This window comes from Crocodylus siamensis, chromosome 9 (genome assembly GCF_052110815.1).
Source record: "Crocodylus siamensis isolate JL-2025a chromosome 9, ASM5211081v1, whole genome shotgun sequence".
Lineage (NCBI taxonomy): Eukaryota > Metazoa > Chordata > Crocodylia > Crocodylidae > Crocodylus > Crocodylus siamensis.
Window position 1 is genome coordinate 1,605,816 of NC_143403.1, and position 16,886 is coordinate 1,622,701.

Genomic DNA, 16,886 nt, shown 5'->3' on the forward strand with positions numbered 1-16,886 from the left:
CGCTGTAGCAATACTTAGCTGTACCTCTCCCAGCCTTTGCCCCAGGCGAAGGTCCTGCCTCAGTGGTGGAATAGCTTGGGGCATGTCCCTGGGGTCAGCAACCTGGCACCAGCTGTGTGTAGCTCCCTTTGCAGCCAAAGTGCCAGCCCATGCTGGCTTTCTGAGCCAGCCAGAAGTGCAGGCATGGCCTCAGCCATGGTCTGAGCTCTGAGAAGGCTGCAGCCTGCTCTGAGCAGGGGTGAAGAGGGTCTGAGAGAGGCCAACCCTCTTCTAGCAGGTAGCAGCAGCATGGAAGGGCTGCTGAGGAAAGAGCAGGCTGTAACCACTGGAAACAGCAGTTTGTGGGCAAAGATCCCTCATTACCAGCTGGGGCACACTCCATCAGCTCTTGGCCTGTGCAGGGTGAAGCCTTGCCAACACCTGTGTTGCCACAAGCAAATCGCTGTGTGCTGTCCAGCCAGGCTCCCTGCTCTGCTGGCTCTGAGCCCTTTCCACTTAGGGGTAGGCAGAGTGCTTGGTTCCTTTGCTGCCTGAAGCGGGTTGGTGCAGCTGTAGCCTCCAGAGAGCCAGCGGGGGAAGCACTTGAGGGGCACTAACGAAGGGAGCTGAAGTTGGGGGTTCAGCCAGGGACCAGCTGGGGAGAGCAGGGCTGATCAGAGGAGGGGACAGTGCCTGGTACCCCAGAAGCATCCCTTGCTGCCTTGTTGAGAGGGTCAGGCACCCTTTTTTCTGCTGTGCTGTTTCAGGGACAGGGTGAGTGTCAGAAGCACCTGCTGTGTCACTGCCCCCTTTCTCCTACCTGTAGGACTGTGTTTAATTCTCTTTACAGCGCCTCTTTGATTCCAGCCGAGGGAGCAGGGGCTTCTCCCATTGGAGCTCGTGCTTGGCAGAATCCCTGCTGGAAAGCACGCTGCGCTGCCCCGCTGGGAGGAGTCCTCGATGGTCTGCCTAGTGCTATCTAGATGTGAGTAGCACTTTCCTCTGTTGTTAGGGACAGAGGAGGAGACCAGCCCTCTGTGGTCCCCCAGAAAGTACCACGTGCCCAGGGATGCTTCTTCCCTGCTCCTTCGGGGGCATCACAGACGCTGTGGCCTGCCAGGCTCTAATGGGAACACGCGCCCAGCTGTACCAGCCGGCCCCGTGCTTCTGAGCTCACCTTGAGGAGCTGCCCCGTCCCAGGAGCTCTGGCATTTGGATACAGGCAGCTGTGCTGACAGCTTGAGAGGCTGTCTGGAGAAATCCAGGGAGGAGTGAGGTTAATGATTATACCCTGTGGTCCTGGGCTCTGGCGCCTGTTCTGCCCCAGCCAAAGGACCGAGGCTCAGGTGGCAGCATGCTCCCGCTGGCACCCATCGTGCTGACCGTGGCGCTGCTCAGTCTGCTGGGCCCTGCCAGAAGCCGCAAGACGGAGCCTCTGAGTGAGGCCAGTGATCAGCCTCTCTTCCGCGGGGCCGATCGCTACGACTTTGCCGTCGTCATCCCTGGAGCGGGCACCGAGTGCTTCTGGCAGTTCGCACATCAGAGCGGCCACTTCTACTTCAGTTATGAGGTGAGCGCTGGTGCTGCAGGTTTTGGCAGATGGGAGGGGCTGCCTGGTTTGCCTCCTGGGTCTGAGTGGGAATAGCTATTCTGGGCCCAAGGGGCTGGCATGGTGACTGCCAGCTGGTCCAGGGAGAGGTGGGGGCACTGGCTCAGGGAAAACATCTTCCCCTAGCCCTAACTGACCTGTGGCTGGCTTAATCTGAGAATCGGAGTGACTGGGGAGGAAACCACCCCTCCAAGCCTAGCATTGGGTGCTCATCCAACCCTCCTTGAATCCTACTAAGCTCTGTCCCAGCTGGCTCAGGGCAGAGCAGTTGCGTACCATGTAAATCCGTGCAGGGGAACTTTTGTGGTCTAATATGTGTTTGCTTTGTACCTGGAAGCTCCCAGGTCCAAACCCAGCAGGAGCCCCTTTGCCTTTGCAGTTGTCAGAGCAGCATGAGTTCGCTGGTTTATAATCCGCCTCTTAACAGGCTAATTGCAGGCCAGGCTCAATAATTTAATCAATCCCATTAATCTTAAAAAATGGTTTTTAAAAAAATCAGCATTGCTTCTTTCGGTTAGAAGTTTCCTGCCTCTGAAGTTCAGTGTTTGAGAGGCTGAATAAGAGCCACCCAGTTTGCTGTTCTCCAAGCTCCTTACTATTTGTAGGCAAGGTTCTTTGAGTAGATGTGATATCTGAGGCCAACTTAGTTGGAAAAGTACTATTTTGTATCCTTCTGTTTTCATCCCTCTCAAGGAAAGGGCTGTTTCCTCTCTCTTCCTGGGCCAGTCCTCAGAACTGCCATCACCTCCCTGATCCCCTTCTGCTGTGCAGGAGATGGGGACCAGGACTGAGCAGAGCGCGTAGTGAGGGAACGGCAGCATGATGGGCTCCGACCGCAGTCCATCCCATCTGGCATCCTGGCAAACCAGCTGCCTCCAGGGATGAGGCTTAAATGTCTCCTCCAAAATGTGCGGGCATGAGCCCTTCACAGCCCATGCTAGGTGGTCAGTCAGCGCTACCCTAATGGGCATAGGACTGAGACACTCAGGCTAAGGGCCTGGCTCCAAAGCCCCAGTAGAAGTCAGGGAAACTGCAGGAGCTCAGCATCTCAGAATCAGGGCCCGAGTGCCACGTGTAGCCTGGGCAGGGAGCGACAGCAGCGCAGGGGTAAGTCTGTGGCTGCCTGTGGTGCTGAGGTACCGTCACTGCAGGCGTCTCCATCCAGCACGGTCAGCTGGAAGCCAGGAGGCCCTCCGACCCCCCCACAGCAGGATCCTGGAGGTCGCTTGCTTGCTTCTGTTCCAGGTGCGAGGCTGAACCCTTCACTCCTTATCATGGTCCCAGCTCCTGCTTCTTGGAGGTTGTGGGCATTTGTGCCTGGCACTTAAAGGGGCGGTTGATAACTCTATTTATAGGCCTCAGCGTCCCTTATCTGCAGTGGCACGGGGTGCTTTGGAGCCGTGTGAAGTGCAACAGCTGGCAGGGAGGGGTTCAGCCAGCGGAGCTTGCCCGTAGTTCATGGGGGCAGGGTCTCTGCTTCCCTCTTGTCCCTGGTGTGCGTCCAAGGATGGCTGTCCCTGCACCTGGAAAAGGTGCCAGATTTGCAGAGACAGGAGCAAATTGCATGCCTGTTTGGAGAGAATGAGCCTCGGCCAGACCTCCACGCACATGCTGGATGGGCTGTCCTAGCAGGGCCGCACAGCAGGCAGGTGGCAGTGGTGCCAGGGCCTTTCCTGCGCTGTGGTCTCACCTCTGCACAGCCTACCCAGCAGGCTTAGGGACCATCCGCTCCTGCCCAGTTGAGGGAAGTGGGTACAAAGGGGCAGCAGGTACTACTGCTGAGCAGCCACGAGGTTTGTGGCTGAGAGCAGAGCAAACCCACCTCCACGCAGATGGCCTGGCAGTGCTGTTAGCTGGGAGTTCCCAGGCCAGCTTCTGTGGGGCAGATCCTTTGCAGGGTGCCGAGCAGCACCTGATGTTCCCTGCTCTCCCTGCCTTGGTTTCAGGTGCAGTGGGCGTCGGGAATGGCTGACAGACACGTCCTGGTCACAGCGAGTGACCCCAATGGCTTCCGTGTAGGCACTGCCCAGGACGTGCGAGGACAGATCAACTTCTTGACCAAGGAGACAGGTATTGTCCTCCCCCCCGGACTGTCCGAGTTCCAGCAGGACCTGCTGTTCCCTGAAAGCTCAGCCGTCACTTCCAGTGCTGAGCGCAGGACTACAGCATCCAGCAGGCTGTCCCGGGGTTTCTGAGCGCTCAGACTGTCTCTCACTCCTCCAGAGGTGGGAAGTATTTGAGTGGAGGATTTGGGTAACTTCTGAGCAGTGCAGCATCTGCTAACGGTCCTCTGAAGCTCAACTCCCCTTTTGTCCACAGGCTTTTACCAGCTTTGCCTGAGCAATCGCCACAACCGCTTTGGGTTTGTGCAGGTTTATCTCGACTTCGGGGTGTTATATGAAGGTTTTGACACTGAGAACCAGCCTGAAATGGAGAGGAAGGAGCTCAATGACACACTGGAGGCAATTGAGGTAATGGAAGTGTTGTTTACGACCCACTCGAAATCCATAGCACGGTCCAGACAGGCACAGGAACAGGCCCCATGGTCTAACAGGCAGCTGGGAAGGCTTAGAAACTACTTACTCCACCCAGGAATGCATGCCAAAGTGGGGGAGGTGGGAATGGGTGTAGGCAGCTGGCCCCAGTAGACCAGGACCAGGGAGTAGGTGAATAAGGCGAAAGCAGCCTCTGGAGCAGAGGTCTCCTCCTTGGTGCACCACAGGCCCAGGGCCAGTGGGTCAGTGCCTACAGCCCCAGGGGAAGGCTCAGGAGCTTCCCTCACTTACTTTCAAAAGCACAGCATGTGCCACACAGGGTCAGACCGAGGGGCTGTTGAGTGCAGCATCCTGCTGCCCGTTAGGACAGCCATATCCCACATGCTGGGGGCTCAAGCCAGCAAGGTTCAGGGCCCACCTGCAGGGGAGAGGAAAAGTTTTCCTCACCTGCTCAGGGCCCCTGCTCTTGCTGCAGATGAGCACCCGCAAACTGCAGGGCTACATTTTCCACATATGGCGCTTCTACAACATGGCGCGGATGAGGAAGGGGGCCGACTACTTCCTGCTCGAGGCCAACTCCTACTACGTGACACGGTGGTCAGCGGCGCAGAGCTGCGTCATCCTTCTCTCAGGTGCTCTGCAGCTCTATTTCCTGAAGCGGCTCTTCAACGCGCCGTCTACCAGCAAGCCACGGTGCTGAGCCCTCTGCAGGTACCCACCACAGCCCAGTGCAGCGAGGAGACCGCAGGGAGCAGGGGCAGCACTGCTGCCTCCCTCGACCAGACTCTTTCCCACCCCCAGGACTGGGATGGAGAGGGAGATCTGCTCTGGCAGGGTGGTGCAGTGAAGCCAGGTGACTGGCCATCTGGGAGTCCTCCCTGCACCTCTCCAGCAAAGCTGCCTTCTCTCCTTCCCCCTGAGGACCAGGTGGAGGAGAGGGAGAGGATGGCGCACATACGCCCTTGGTGCTGGGGGTGGCTACTTGACCCTGTTCTACCACCGCAGTCCCTGAAAGAAATGGCCTCGCATTACAAACCCAATAAATGGCACTAGCCAAGCCTCTGTTGTGTCTGAAGCTACCACCGGGCAGAAACCAGGGCCCAGCCCTTTACTACAGCTGCAGTTCTCTGCCCGTGTCTGCTGTGGTAGGAAGCCTTTGGGTGTGGTCATGGCAGCCTCAGTTCCTCTCCTTCAGCATTAAGTACAACACCTGGCTGGGAAAGGATGGTGTTTCCCCTGGAGACTGATGGGGTATGGTTGCAGGTGGACAGCAGGTGTTATCTCAGTTGGTTTGATGGGCTCAGAGTGCAAAGAGGCACCTTTGTCTGGTTTGCCCCATGGCATTTGCCATAGCAGCAGGGCTACAGCAGGCACAATTATAACCTGTTCCCATGAGCTCTGAACCATGCTGTGGCCCAAGTCAGGGGGAGATTTTATTAGAGAGAAAACCCCATTTTATATTAGCCCAGCCCCAGGATGCTGGGCCTACAATCTCCCTCTAGCCACAGTCACACCACAGTCACTACCAGTGGGACATGGCTGTCTTGGACAGCAAGAGCCTGTCACAGTTACTTATGGAGCTCCATGCTGGAGCCCTCCCAGGTGCCTGGAGGGGCTTGCAGGGCTTCGTCTTGATTGCACAACAAATTTGTCCTTCCCAAATGCAGCCAAGTCTTTGGAGCCTTTGGGCTCCCAACTCCACTTAAGTCAGCGTCTCGTGCCGCACATACTCCCCGACATCCGCCTGGTGAAACACCACGATCGCCATGGGGTCCACTTTCCTGCAGTCCTGGGTGGACTTTGCCGCCACTCCGAAACCCTGCAGAACCAACAACAGCTGCAGTCAGACACTGCTTCGAGGGCCCTGGCAGACAGCTGTAGCCCTGGCGCAGCATCACTCACCAGAGGGACATCTGCCATGGAGTACACCACCACGCCCTGGTACTGAGCCGTGTTCTCGGTGATGCGGCCCAGGCCAGATTTCAGCACATGGTTCCCGTAGAGGAAGGACTGCTCCGCGCCTGGCTTCACCCACACTTTATACTACGAAAGAAGCAAAGGAGAAGCCATCAGCAGTTCCACATGAGCTACTGTTGGATCCTTTGCGAGGATAAAACGCTTCACAAAATCGGACTCTGCAGGGCTGAACTCTCTATGCAGAAATGAGCAATGCTCTCCCCTCTGCCCCCGGACAACGGCAAAAGCAAAGGCGGTTTCGGCTTTCAGCGAGCAGTCAGCAGGACTCGGGCAGGGTCCCTAGGACACCCAGGTCATCAGAGAAAGCCTGTAAATCATTTCTCCCTGTCTTGGTGTAGGCTGTCAGGTTGGAGACTGGTGTCAGGAGAACGGCACAGCCACGATATGCTGAACAGGGGCCAAGCGGGGCCTCCAGGCAGAGGGCACCAGAAGGCAGATGCCTCCGACCAGAGCGCTGTAGAAGAACGTAGCTGGGGGGGAAGGAGCCGCCGTCCGTCCATCCATGATGCCAGGCCCCGTATAAACACATTAAATTCACTGCCCGCGCCCCGAGTATCTTTTAGGTTCTACAGCCCAGAGCAGCCGCCGCGATCATAGAGACGGGCCCGAGGATTCCCGGCAGCCATCGCGGGGCTGGTCTGTGCGCGGCCTCTTCTACAGGGAAGCAGCGCGTTTGTTTCAGGAGAGCGGCGCGACCCCCCCCCCCCCCACGCGAAGCCGCGGGGTCGCACCTTGGCGTAGGGAGCGAGGTAGTCGAGGGCGGTGATGTGCAGCCGGAACTTGCTGCTCTTGGTGAACTTCCCGAAGCAGGTGCCCAGCGACACCAGGCGGTCGCCGGGGACGCTCATCGCCAGCTTCAGCAGCCGCTCGCTACGAGAGAGCGCCCGCAGCTGCCTTACCCCGACTCGCCAAAGGGGGCTGCGGCCCCCGGGCCCCCCCGAGGCCGTAGGGAAGGAGACGGGGCACCCACCTGACGTAGTAGACGCGGTCTTTGTGCAGGCGGAAGCAGTAGGCGCCGTCGGGCCGGTCCACCAGCAGCTGCATGTTCTCGCCGATGCTGCGGGGGGTGGGACGCGCCATGAGCGCGGCAGGTCCGGGGCCCCACCCGCCCCGTCCTCCCGCGTGAGCGCCCTTCTTCCCCCGCACCACCCCGGCCCGGCCCGGCCCGGCCCGGCCCCGCTCACTATCGCGCCAGCTTCTCGAACATGACCCGCGTCTCCTCCTCCGTGAGCGGCCGCATCGCTCCCGGCACCCGCGTGCGGGGAGGCGGAAGCAGCCTCCCGGAACCGGAAATGAGCCCGGAGCAGTAAAGTCCGGGCAGGAAACCCGCTCCGCCCCTTCCTCTAGACACAGGAAGTGCCATAGAGCCGCCTGGCTAGAGCGTCCGCTGCCACGCAACGGAGCATAGAGGCGGGGGGGCCAGCGCGCCGCTTCCCAAGATGGCAGCGCCGGTGGGGTCTGGGGCGGACGTGGAGGAGGCCAGCCTGCTGGCCTGGCTGCTCCGCGGGGCCGGGGCCGGGGCCGGGGCCGGCGCTGGCGGCGGGGCCGAGCTGGCCGCCTACGTGGCGGAGCTGTCGGCGCTGGGGCTGGAGGCGCTGGGCCGAGAGCCGACGCGCCTGGCTGAGGAGCGGGCGCGGCTGGGCGCGCAGACGCGGGGCTTGGCCTTCGCGCACTACAAGGCCTTCATCCGCTCGGCCGAGTGCACCGCGCAGACCAGCCGCGGCTTCGGCGGAGTCGAGCACGGCCTCGCGCGGCTCCTGGCCCGGCTGCCCGCCTGCCACGAGGCCTGCCGGTGCGCCGGGGGCCTTGCCATGGGCGGGGAGGGAGGCGGGGTCCCCGTGGCCCGTTGGGGCTCCGGGGCTGAGCTGGGCAGTGGGTCCCCCCTGCAGGAACTTCGTGCGGGAGGCGGAGGCGATCGCGGCGAGCCGCCGCACCAACAGCCTGACGCTGAGCCGGCACACGGAGATCCTGGAGGTGCTGGAGATCCCGCAGCTCATGGACACCTGCGTGCGCAACGGCTACTACGAGGAGGCGCTGGAGCTGGCCGCCTACGTGCGTCGGCTGGAGAGGAAGCACGCTGCCATCCCCGTCATCCAGGTGGGGCCGCGGGCAGGCGGGCAGGCAGGCATCTGGGCAGGCGCGGGCAGGGGCTGACGTTGCCGCCGTGTCCTTGTGCCAGGGCATCGTGGAGGAGGTGCGCCAGTCCATGCAGCTGATGCTAAGCCAGCTGCTGCAGCAGCTGCGCTCCAGCATCCCGCTGCCCGCCTGCCTGCGCGTCATTGGCTACCTGCGGCGCATGGACGTCTTCACAGAGGCCGAGCTGCGCGTCAAGTTCCTGCAGGCGCGGGATGCCTGGCTCCGCTCCATCCAGGCCGCCCTCCCTGACGACGACCCCTATGTGCACGTTGCCAAGACGGTGGAGGCCTGCCGCGTGCACCTCTTTGATGTGGTCACCCAGTACCGCGCCATCTTCTCGGACGAGGAGCCCCTGCTGCCCGCCAGCGAGCCAGCCGTCACCGAGAGCGCCATCTTCCACGGCTGGGTGCTGCAGAAGGTGGCAGAGTTCCTGCGGGTGCTGGAGAACGACCTGCAACGGGGGGTGGGCGGCCGCTTGGACTCGCTGCTGGGGCAGTGCATGTACTTTGGCCTGTCCTTCAGCCGGGTGGGGGCCGACTTCCGCGGCCAGCTGGCCCCCGTGTTCCAGCGCGTGGCCATGGGCGCTTTCCACAGGGCCGTGCAGGAGGCTGCAGACAAGTTCCAGGAGGAGATGAACTCCTACACACTGATCACAGCCCCGGCCGTGCTGGGTAGCACTATCCCACCATCTGTACCCTCTGCCCAGCCGGGGACGCTGCAGCCGCCCATGGTGCTGCTGGACTTCCCGCCTCTCGCCTGCTTCCTCAACAACGTCCTTGTGGCCTTCAATGACCTGCGGCTCTGCTGCCCCGTGGGTCTTGCCCAGGATGTGACCACATCCCTGGAGGCGGCACTTTGTAAGGTGAGGCACTGGGGACTCCTTGGTCTCTTGTGGTCCCAGCTCTTGCCTGCCCCTGGCAGATAGGCAGGACTCGGGGGTCTGGTACCACGAAACAACCTGGCTGGCATCCTGTGGGGCCCGGGTTGACGATCCTCACCCACATCTCATCCCCATACAGGTGACCACTGTCATCCTGGCATTTCACCGGGCCGAGGAGGCAGCTTTCAGCAGGCGCGAGCAGGAGCTCTTCGTTCAGTTCTGCACAGCCTTCCTGGACGACTTGCTCCCCTACCTCAACCGCTGTCTCCAGGTCCTCTTTCCCCCAGCCCAGATCGCACAGGCCCTGGGTAAGCTACCCACCCCAGCTCCTGGTAGCCTCTTTAGCTGCCAGTGGCGTGCAGTGGAGGCACTTGCTGCCCTGAGTCCTGTGCTGGGTGCCCTGCAGGCAGGCTCCAGCTGAGTGACCTCTCTTCCCTCTGCCAGGGGTGCCCCCCACACAGCTGCACAAGTATGGCAGCCTGGGCTGCGTGGATGCCAGCAGGATCCGGGAGCCACTGGCCTTTATCTTGCCATCCAAGGAGGCAAGCTTCATGCCCGCTGAGGAGAAAGAGCTGCCCCGGGAAAGCCCAACACCTGTGCCAGGCCCAGAGCAGGATGCAGACTCTGGCACCCCATCTCTGTGCGAGGCTGAGGGCCAGAACAGTGTGGACATGGGGGATGTGCTGCAGCCCGAGGGGGCAGCAGCTGCCACCTAGCGCAGGGAGAGATGTGCCTGGTGAAGCCTGTGTGGTCTGCGGGTGGTGCAGGCTTTCTGTGCTCTGCCATGTGGGGGGCAGATTGGCTTGCAGCTGTCCTTAGTCCTACGTAGGGGCAAGGCTGAGGTGGTGGGGGGCAAGCATCCTGGTTAAGGCAGGGAGCAGCACAGAACTGGAAGCCTCTCAGGCCCCAGGCCAAGGCTACAAATACTTCAGCCCACTCCCCAGCAGAGGCTAGCCACTCTGGCACGCGCAAGGTGGCTGCATGCTCTGAGGCCTGTGGTGCAAATAGGAGCTGTTCGCTGTGGAAGCAGAATGTGTGCAGCTGGTTTGGGAAAGGTGCCGGGTATTACCTGAATAAAACTCATTGCCAATCACCTGTGGGCATGGGGCAGTAGCTGCAGTTTTGGAGCAGGAGGGAGGCATGGCTGTGCTCTGCACAGACTTGGGGGTGCAGGGACATCACCAGGATGGTGTTAGATCGCTTCTGAGACCCTGTTTGGTGTGGGGGCAGAGCCCCTCGCTGTTGGGCAGCTGCAGCTGGGGGTACTGCCCCCCCCCCCCCCCAGAGGCCACATCTAGTCCAACCTCTGCTCAAAGCAGGATCAGACCCAACTCTATCATCCCAGCCAAGGCTTTGCCTACCTGAGTTTTAAAAGCCTCCAAGGATGGAGATGCCACCACCTCTGAGCAGCTAAGTTCCAGTGCTGGACCGCCCTCCTAGTGAGGAAATTCTTCCTAATAGCCAACCTCACCTTCTCTTCTGCAGCTTGAGCCCATGACTCCTTGTCCTGTCATGTGCCCCCACTGAGACCAGTCCAGCTCCATCTGCTGTGGGGCCAACCTTTAAGGTGTTGAAGGCTGTTATTAAATCCCCCCACAGTCTTCGCTTTCCCAGGCTAAATAAGCCCAGTTCCCTCAGTCTTTCCTCACACATTATGCCCCCCCAACCCTTTTATCACTCTGCTAGATTCTCCAATGTGTCCACATCCTTTCTGTAAGGGATGGGGGGCAAACCTGGACACAGGGCTCCAGCTGAACTCAGGGATTTTGAGCTAAAACCCAGTGCAATTCCTAGGGTCTGAGGTGGGGGCTGCATTGCCCAAGAGGGAGCAGGGAGGCTCTTGGAGGTCCCCAGAGCAGCCGCTGTTCCCCTGGAGGTCACGGTCATGCCCCCCACCATGCCTTGGCCCTGAGTCACTCCTGGGGGGACAGAGCACCCAGCAGCTGTTCCTGTGCCCCAGGGAGCCCTGCAGGACAGCACCATTGCACCCCCCCTGCAACATCATCCCATCCTGCCAGGGGGTGACGAGGATCCACGGGGGGAGGGGGGGTGCAGTAGCACTACACTTCCCAGAATGCCCTGGGGGTTTTTGCCTGCCACCCCCAGGCTGCCAGTCCCTCTGCCCCATGTGCATCCCTCCCTAGCAGGGGCAGTGCCTGGCACCAGCACAGGGTGCAAGTGAAACAAGGGAGCACTGGGCTTAGCCCAGGAAGAAACCTGCACTGGCCTTGCTTACAGCTCCAGCCCTGGGCAGCCAGGCCGGGCCCTCTACCAGCTCCCAGGATGTGCCCAGGGCCTGTGCAGCTGGAGGCCTTTCTCCCCTGTGGGCTCCCACTGCAGTGCATGACTAGCAAAACAGGTACCTCTGCTCTCAGCACCCACTAGCAAAAGCCCTCAAAGCTGGGAGGAAGCCTCTGCCCCTGGAGTGCAACTGTACTGCTGGCAAGATGCAAGCCCTGCTCTCCCAGCCCCACACGGCTGAGAATCCAGGCAGGGCTGAACAGAGAAGGAAACAGGCAGGAAGAGGGTCTAGGGAGCCAAGGGCCCAGCTTTCCTCCCTGGGGGCAGCCCCAGCTCCAGCCACACAGGACACCACACTCCTCCTGGGCAGGGTTCAGAGCCTGGGGACTAGGGGTGAGATACAGCCAGGGGCTGAGCTGTGAGGTCACCTCAGGCAGGGGCAGAGGGGACAGGGCAGAAGCCCCCTCCCCGCAGGAGACGATAGGAGGCATCTCCCCTCACATCCAAGGCCCCCACCTTCCTGGCAAAGCAACTACTTCCCCCAGAGATCCACGGCTCGCCCAGCTCCGTCAACCCCTGGGGCACTGGGGCTCCAGCTCCTAGAAGACAGCTTTGTCATCAGCCACAGGGCGCCAGACCTGAGCCAAACAGGACCCCAGGTCTGCCTTTCCAGGCTGGGCAGGAGGGAGGGATCCAGTGCCTGTGAGGAGGCTGTGGAAAGCCTGGCTGAGCCAGTGAAGCTTTCAGATGGTTTTTATTTTATACAAACAAGACAAACCCAAGCAGCATTAATTTAAAAAAATTAAAAAAAGAAAAAGAAAAAAAAAAAGGAAACCAAACCAAAGAGCAGGAAGGTGGCAGGAGCCCCGGCTGTACCCCAGCCCTTCCCATAGTGTCTGGGGGCCATGGGCGCCACCTCATCCCTCCCCACAGGGCAGGCCTGGGAATGCGGGTTCAGGAGGGAGTGGAAGTGGCGCCTTGGCTAGGGCATGGCTGGCCCCTGCCTGCCCTCCCACCACGGCTTTGTTAGTAACGCGTGGCTGCCGGGTGGCCCGTCCCCCCACCCACCCCCCAGCAGAAGTGCTTAACCTTCCTGCCCAAAGTCCTCTGTGAACTTCTTCACCTTCAGGAGGTCCTCAGCATTCACCGTGGGGCGGGTGGTGGCCAGTGAGCGCAGCATGTCTGACTACACAACAAGGGGAAGGGGTGTGAGATCCACGCTGGCACGGAGCACAGGGAGAGCCCCAGGATGGGGTCTGGAGCACCAAGCAGGTCTCACGCTGCCCCCCGTGGTACAGGGCTCCAGGCCCCCTCCTCACAGTGGGTCTGAGACAGTGCCTCCCTTACCATGCAAACTGTCGGCTCCATCAGCTTGTCGCTGGGCACCTCCATCCAGGTCATCTCTATGGCCCCAGGGTCTCCAGGAGAGCATGGGGTCAGGAGGTCGTCAACAATGATGCTGGGGTTGGTGCGAGACGGCCCTCGGACCTGGAATGGGCCAGAGAGAATGGCGCTGATGGGCCGGCCCCTGTGCATCTCTGGCACCTCCCCCCTCCCAGGGCCAGCCCAGGGGCTCGGTCCATGCCCAGTGAGACAGCAGGGGCAGGGCACAACACAACCCGTGTGGCTGCAGCGGGGGACACCGGTGCCACCGCAGCCGCCCCGCCCCGCATCCCCACGCTCACCTTCTTGAAGTGCGTGGCTGACTGCACCTTGCGCACGGGCTGCATGAGGGCGTCGCGCACGATGATGCTGATGTCGGCCCCAGAGTAGCCATCTGTCTTCCGGGCCAGCTCGTGGATGTTGGTGTCCGTCAGGCTGTGCGGTGTGTTCCCCAGGTGCAGCCTGAATATCTGGGCCCGCGCCGCCTCCTCTGGCAGCGGGATGTAGATGCGCTTCTCGAACCTGGACAAGGGAGGGGCAGTAGCAGGCCTCGCCGGGGTCCAGCCTCCTGGCTGCCAGGCAAGGGGGCAAGGAACACCGGGATAGGCTGCAGGCGCACACAGGGCACTGAGGCAACATGCGACAGCCCTCACGGCTGCACCAAGGGAAGCAGGAAAGCAGTGCCAGCCCCCATGCCCACAACCCCACTCACCTCCTCCTGATGGCCGAGTCGAGCACCCACGGGATGTTAGTGGCACCGAGGACAAGGATCCCGTCGCTGTTATTCCCAACACCTGCCAGGAGCAGAAAGGCCAGTGAGGGGCAGTGGAGCATCTGGGAGCCTTGGAGGGGCTGGAGTCAGGCAGCTGCCAGGCTGAGCTGGTCAGGAGAGGCAAGGGCAACCAGCACGGAGGACATCCTCAGGGGTTTGGTCTCATGTCCCGTTCCTTTCCTGACCCCTCCACGCCTGCAGCCTTGGCACGCAGAGCCCATGGTGGGAAGTGGGGAACCCGCACCCTGCATCTGCACCAGGAACTCGGTTTTGATGCGGCGTGCGGCTTCGCTCTCGTTCTCGTTGCGGGAGCCGCACAGGGAGTCCACCTCATCGATGAAAATGATGGAGGGCTTGTGCTGCCGCGCCAGCTCAAAGAGGTTCTTCACCAGCCTAAGGCCAAGGAACAGTGGTGAGCTCTCACCCTAACCCGCATGCGCAACCAGGACGGGCCCCTGCTTCCTGCCTGCACCCAACCCCATGGCACCAGGGCCTTCCCCCACGGCAGCCCTAAGCCCAGGCCACTCCCTGGGGGTGGCTCAGGGCCTGGGTGTGCTCTGCCCTGCTCACACGAGCAGTGTGGAGCAGCTAGACTTACTTCTCGCTCTCCCCCAGCCACTTGGACATCAAGTCCGAAGACGACACAGAGAAGAAGGTGGAGTTATTGGCCTCGGTTGCCACGGCCTTGGCCAGGTACGACTTCCCCGTGCCTGGAGGCCCAAAGAGTAGGATCCCTCGCCAGGGCGTGCGTTTCCCTGCAACACGGTGCTGCGAGTCAGCCACCCATGTCTACTGGGGCCCGGGCTGGGCTCGCTGGAGGGGGTGAAGCTGGGGTTCCAGCTCTGCCCCCTCCACAGCACCTCTGTCCTGGCCAAGGTCAGTCTGCCTAGCACTGCCCTTGCTAGGGCCTGGCTGGTTTCATGTGCCCCTCCCTGCCACAGCTGACAGCCAAGGGACTCCCGCGATCCTGATACTGGCCCGTGACCTCCGAGATGCACCGGGGAGCTGACCCAAGAAGGGCCCTCTGTGCCCGACCCCATGTAGCCTCTCTCCCTGCTGTCCCAGTAAAAGGTATCAGAAAATCACAGAACATGAGGAGTTGGAAGGGACTTCAGGAGTCCTCGAGTCCAGTGTTTCTCAACCCATGCATCATGACCCAAAAGAGGGTTGCAAGAATATAGGAAAGGGTTGCGAATAAAATTTAAATGGATCAAAAAACTTTAAAAATTGATTCTCCTTTAAAAGAAAAAATGTGGGAAACCATGGCTTTTCCCTTGCAGGCTGGCAGAGCTCCAGCCTGCAAGGGGCTGCTTGGAGCCCACCTGCCCCCCACACTAGGGGCTGGGAGCGAGGGGCACTGTGTCAGGACTGGCCAACGATGTCTGCAAATAGGTCCTGGTACAAAAAGAAAATTGAGAACCGCTGATCTAGTCTGACCCCTGCTCCAAGCAGGACCAGTCCCAACTACGTCATCCCAGCCAAGGCTTTGTTGAGCCGATTCTTAAATGCCTCCAAGGATGGAGAGTCCACCACCTCTCTGGGGAGCCTGTGCCAGGCTTCACCACCCTCCCAGTGAGAGAGTTTTTTCTAACATCCAGCTAAACTTCCCTTACTGCAACTGGAGCCCATCGCTCCTTGTTGTTGTCATCTGCCTCCACCGAGGATAGCCCAGCTCCATCCTCTTTGAAACCCCCCTGCAGGGAGGTGAAGGCTACTATTCAATCCCCACTCCATCTTCTCTTCTCCAGACTAAACAAGCCCAGTTCCCTCAGCCTCTTCTCACCAGTCATGTCCCTCAGTCCCCAAACCATCTTTGGTTGCCCACCAACTAGACTCTTTGAGGTGCCCACACCCTTTCTGTCGTGAGAGGCCCACAGCTGGATGCAGGACTCCAGACGTGGCCTCCCCAGCGCTGAGCAGAGGGAAGAATCGCTGCCCTGGACCTGCTGGCAACGCTCCTACACCCACAGCAGGCAGCACTGACCCAGCCTCGCTTCTCGCCAGTTCCTGGGGCTGCAATCCCGCAGTGCTGGGGCCCGCGGCCGGCTCTGAGGCACGGGGCAGCAGCCCTGCCCCTGCCCCTGCCCCTGCCCCTGCCCCTGGTGCAATCCTCACCGGTGAACAAGTGGGGGAATTTGATGGGCAGGATGACGGCCTCCTTCAGCGCCTCCTTGGCTCCCTCCAGCCCGGCCACGTCGTTCCACCGCACGTTGGGCTTCTCCATCATGATGGCGCCTGCAGAGGAAGCAGCTCTCCTGAGGCGGGCGCCGAGCCCGCGAGGCCTGCCCCGGCCCCAGCCCCAGCCCCTTACCCATGAGCTGCTCCTGCAGCTTCTTCTTCTCGGGGTTCTCGCCCTCGCTGTCGCTGTCGCTGCTGCGGAGGAGACAGCGTCACGCCCGGGCGGGGCCGGGGACACGTGCAAGCACGCGGCGCAACAAGCCACGACACGCTCACCCCTTGCTGTCGCTCTGCGCCTCCTTGACGGGCTTCTTGCTCTGCTTGTCCTTGCTGCGCAGGTAGTCCTTCAGCTTCTCCGCCCGGTCCAGGTACTGCACGCACTTGGCCCGGATGCTCTCCTTCGCCTTGTCGCTGTGCGCCTCATCTGCCGGGGCCGCGGGCCTGCGCTCAGCCACCGCGGCGCGGCCCGGCCCGGCCCCGCTCCCCCCGGCCCGACACCCCCGCCCCGGCCCGGCCCCGGCCCCGGCCCCGGCCGCGCTCACACTTGATGGCGTGCAGGAAGTACTCCACGGCGTGCTGGTAGAGGCGCAGCGCCTCCGCGTAGTTCTTGGCCTTGTCCTCCTCCGTGGCCCGCGTCACCAGGTCGATGGCCTTCTGCGGGCAGCGCCGCCACGCTCAGCTCGGCTCGGCTCGGCCCGGCCCACCCCCCTCCCGCTCCGGCCCGGCCCGGCCGCCCCGGCCCGCGGTACCTGCAGGGTGGACGTTGTCATCGCATCTCCCGGGGGCGGCGGGGAGCAGGGACCGGGCAACGGGCTCGGCTCGGCTCGGCTCGACGCGGCGCGCGGACGCGGGGGGAAGGGAGGGGAGAGGAGAGGAGAGGAGAGGAGCGGGGGAGAGAGCGCCCCTGGCGGCCCCGCCGGGAACGGCCGCATCCGCCGCCCCCTGCAGCGCCCCCTGGCGGCCCTGGCCGACCCTCACGCGGGCCCCGGCGCTGCGCCTGCTCGGCGCCCAAACCGCGGGGCGCGGGGCTCTGCGGTGTGTCCCCGTGAGCAGGCCGCGTCCGTGGTCCCGGGGCCGGCGCCCTCCCTGCAGCACGACAGCGGGGACCGGGGGCACGAGGCCGCTCCCCGGGCGGGGGAAGGAAGGGCTCCAGGGCTGTCACTGGCAGCTGGGGCACTGCTCCTGAGGGCGCCCCCGGTGCTGCCCGCCGGGGCAACTGCAGACCGAGTCGTGTGG

At 61.9% G+C, this 16,886-nt stretch overlaps 4 protein-coding genes across 4 annotated transcripts; 2 read left to right on the top strand and 2 right to left on the bottom strand.

Moving 5' to 3' along the window:
* The first annotated feature begins 5 nt into the window (after window positions 1-5).
* On the top strand, window positions 6-5,141 carry TMED6 (transmembrane p24 trafficking protein 6). Its single transcript, XM_090064028.1, has 4 exons — window positions 6-1,549; window positions 3,535-3,658; window positions 3,908-4,059; window positions 4,559-5,141. The coding sequence occupies exons 1-4, from the start codon at window positions 1,334-1,336 to the stop codon at window positions 4,781-4,783; spliced, it is 717 nt and encodes a 238-aa protein (XP_089920154.1). The 5' UTR covers window positions 6-1,333; the 3' UTR covers window positions 4,784-5,141.
* Window positions 5,142-5,459: 318 nt separating this feature from the next.
* NIP7 (nucleolar pre-rRNA processing protein NIP7) lies at window positions 5,460-7,394 on the bottom strand. The gene is made up of 5 exons (XM_090064029.1): window positions 7,245-7,394; window positions 7,031-7,117; window positions 6,792-6,930; window positions 5,986-6,126; window positions 5,460-5,902 (listed from the first exon to the last, which is right to left on the bottom strand). Exons 1-5 carry the CDS (start codon window positions 7,298-7,300, stop codon window positions 5,786-5,788), a joined length of 540 nt encoding a protein of 179 aa, XP_089920155.1. The 5' UTR covers window positions 7,301-7,394; the 3' UTR covers window positions 5,460-5,785.
* A 67-nt stretch (window positions 7,395-7,461) lies between these two features.
* On the top strand, window positions 7,462-12,374 carry COG8 (component of oligomeric golgi complex 8). Its single transcript, XM_090064024.1, has 5 exons — window positions 7,462-7,852; window positions 7,950-8,157; window positions 8,240-9,058; window positions 9,216-9,384; window positions 9,521-12,374. Exons 1-5 carry the CDS (start codon window positions 7,500-7,502, stop codon window positions 9,790-9,792), a joined length of 1,821 nt encoding a protein of 606 aa, XP_089920150.1. The 5' UTR covers window positions 7,462-7,499; the 3' UTR covers window positions 9,793-12,374.
* Window positions 12,055-16,558, bottom strand: VPS4A (vacuolar protein sorting 4 homolog A). The gene is made up of 11 exons (XM_090064026.1): window positions 16,400-16,558; window positions 16,193-16,304; window positions 15,927-16,074; window positions 15,784-15,845; window positions 15,588-15,707; window positions 14,071-14,227; window positions 13,717-13,865; window positions 13,413-13,494; window positions 13,003-13,222; window positions 12,665-12,805; window positions 12,055-12,503 (listed from the first exon to the last, which is right to left on the bottom strand). Exons 1-11 carry the CDS (start codon window positions 16,418-16,420, stop codon window positions 12,402-12,404), a joined length of 1,314 nt encoding a protein of 437 aa, XP_089920152.1. The 5' UTR covers window positions 16,421-16,558; the 3' UTR covers window positions 12,055-12,401.
* Window positions 16,559-16,886: the final 328 nt, after the last annotated feature.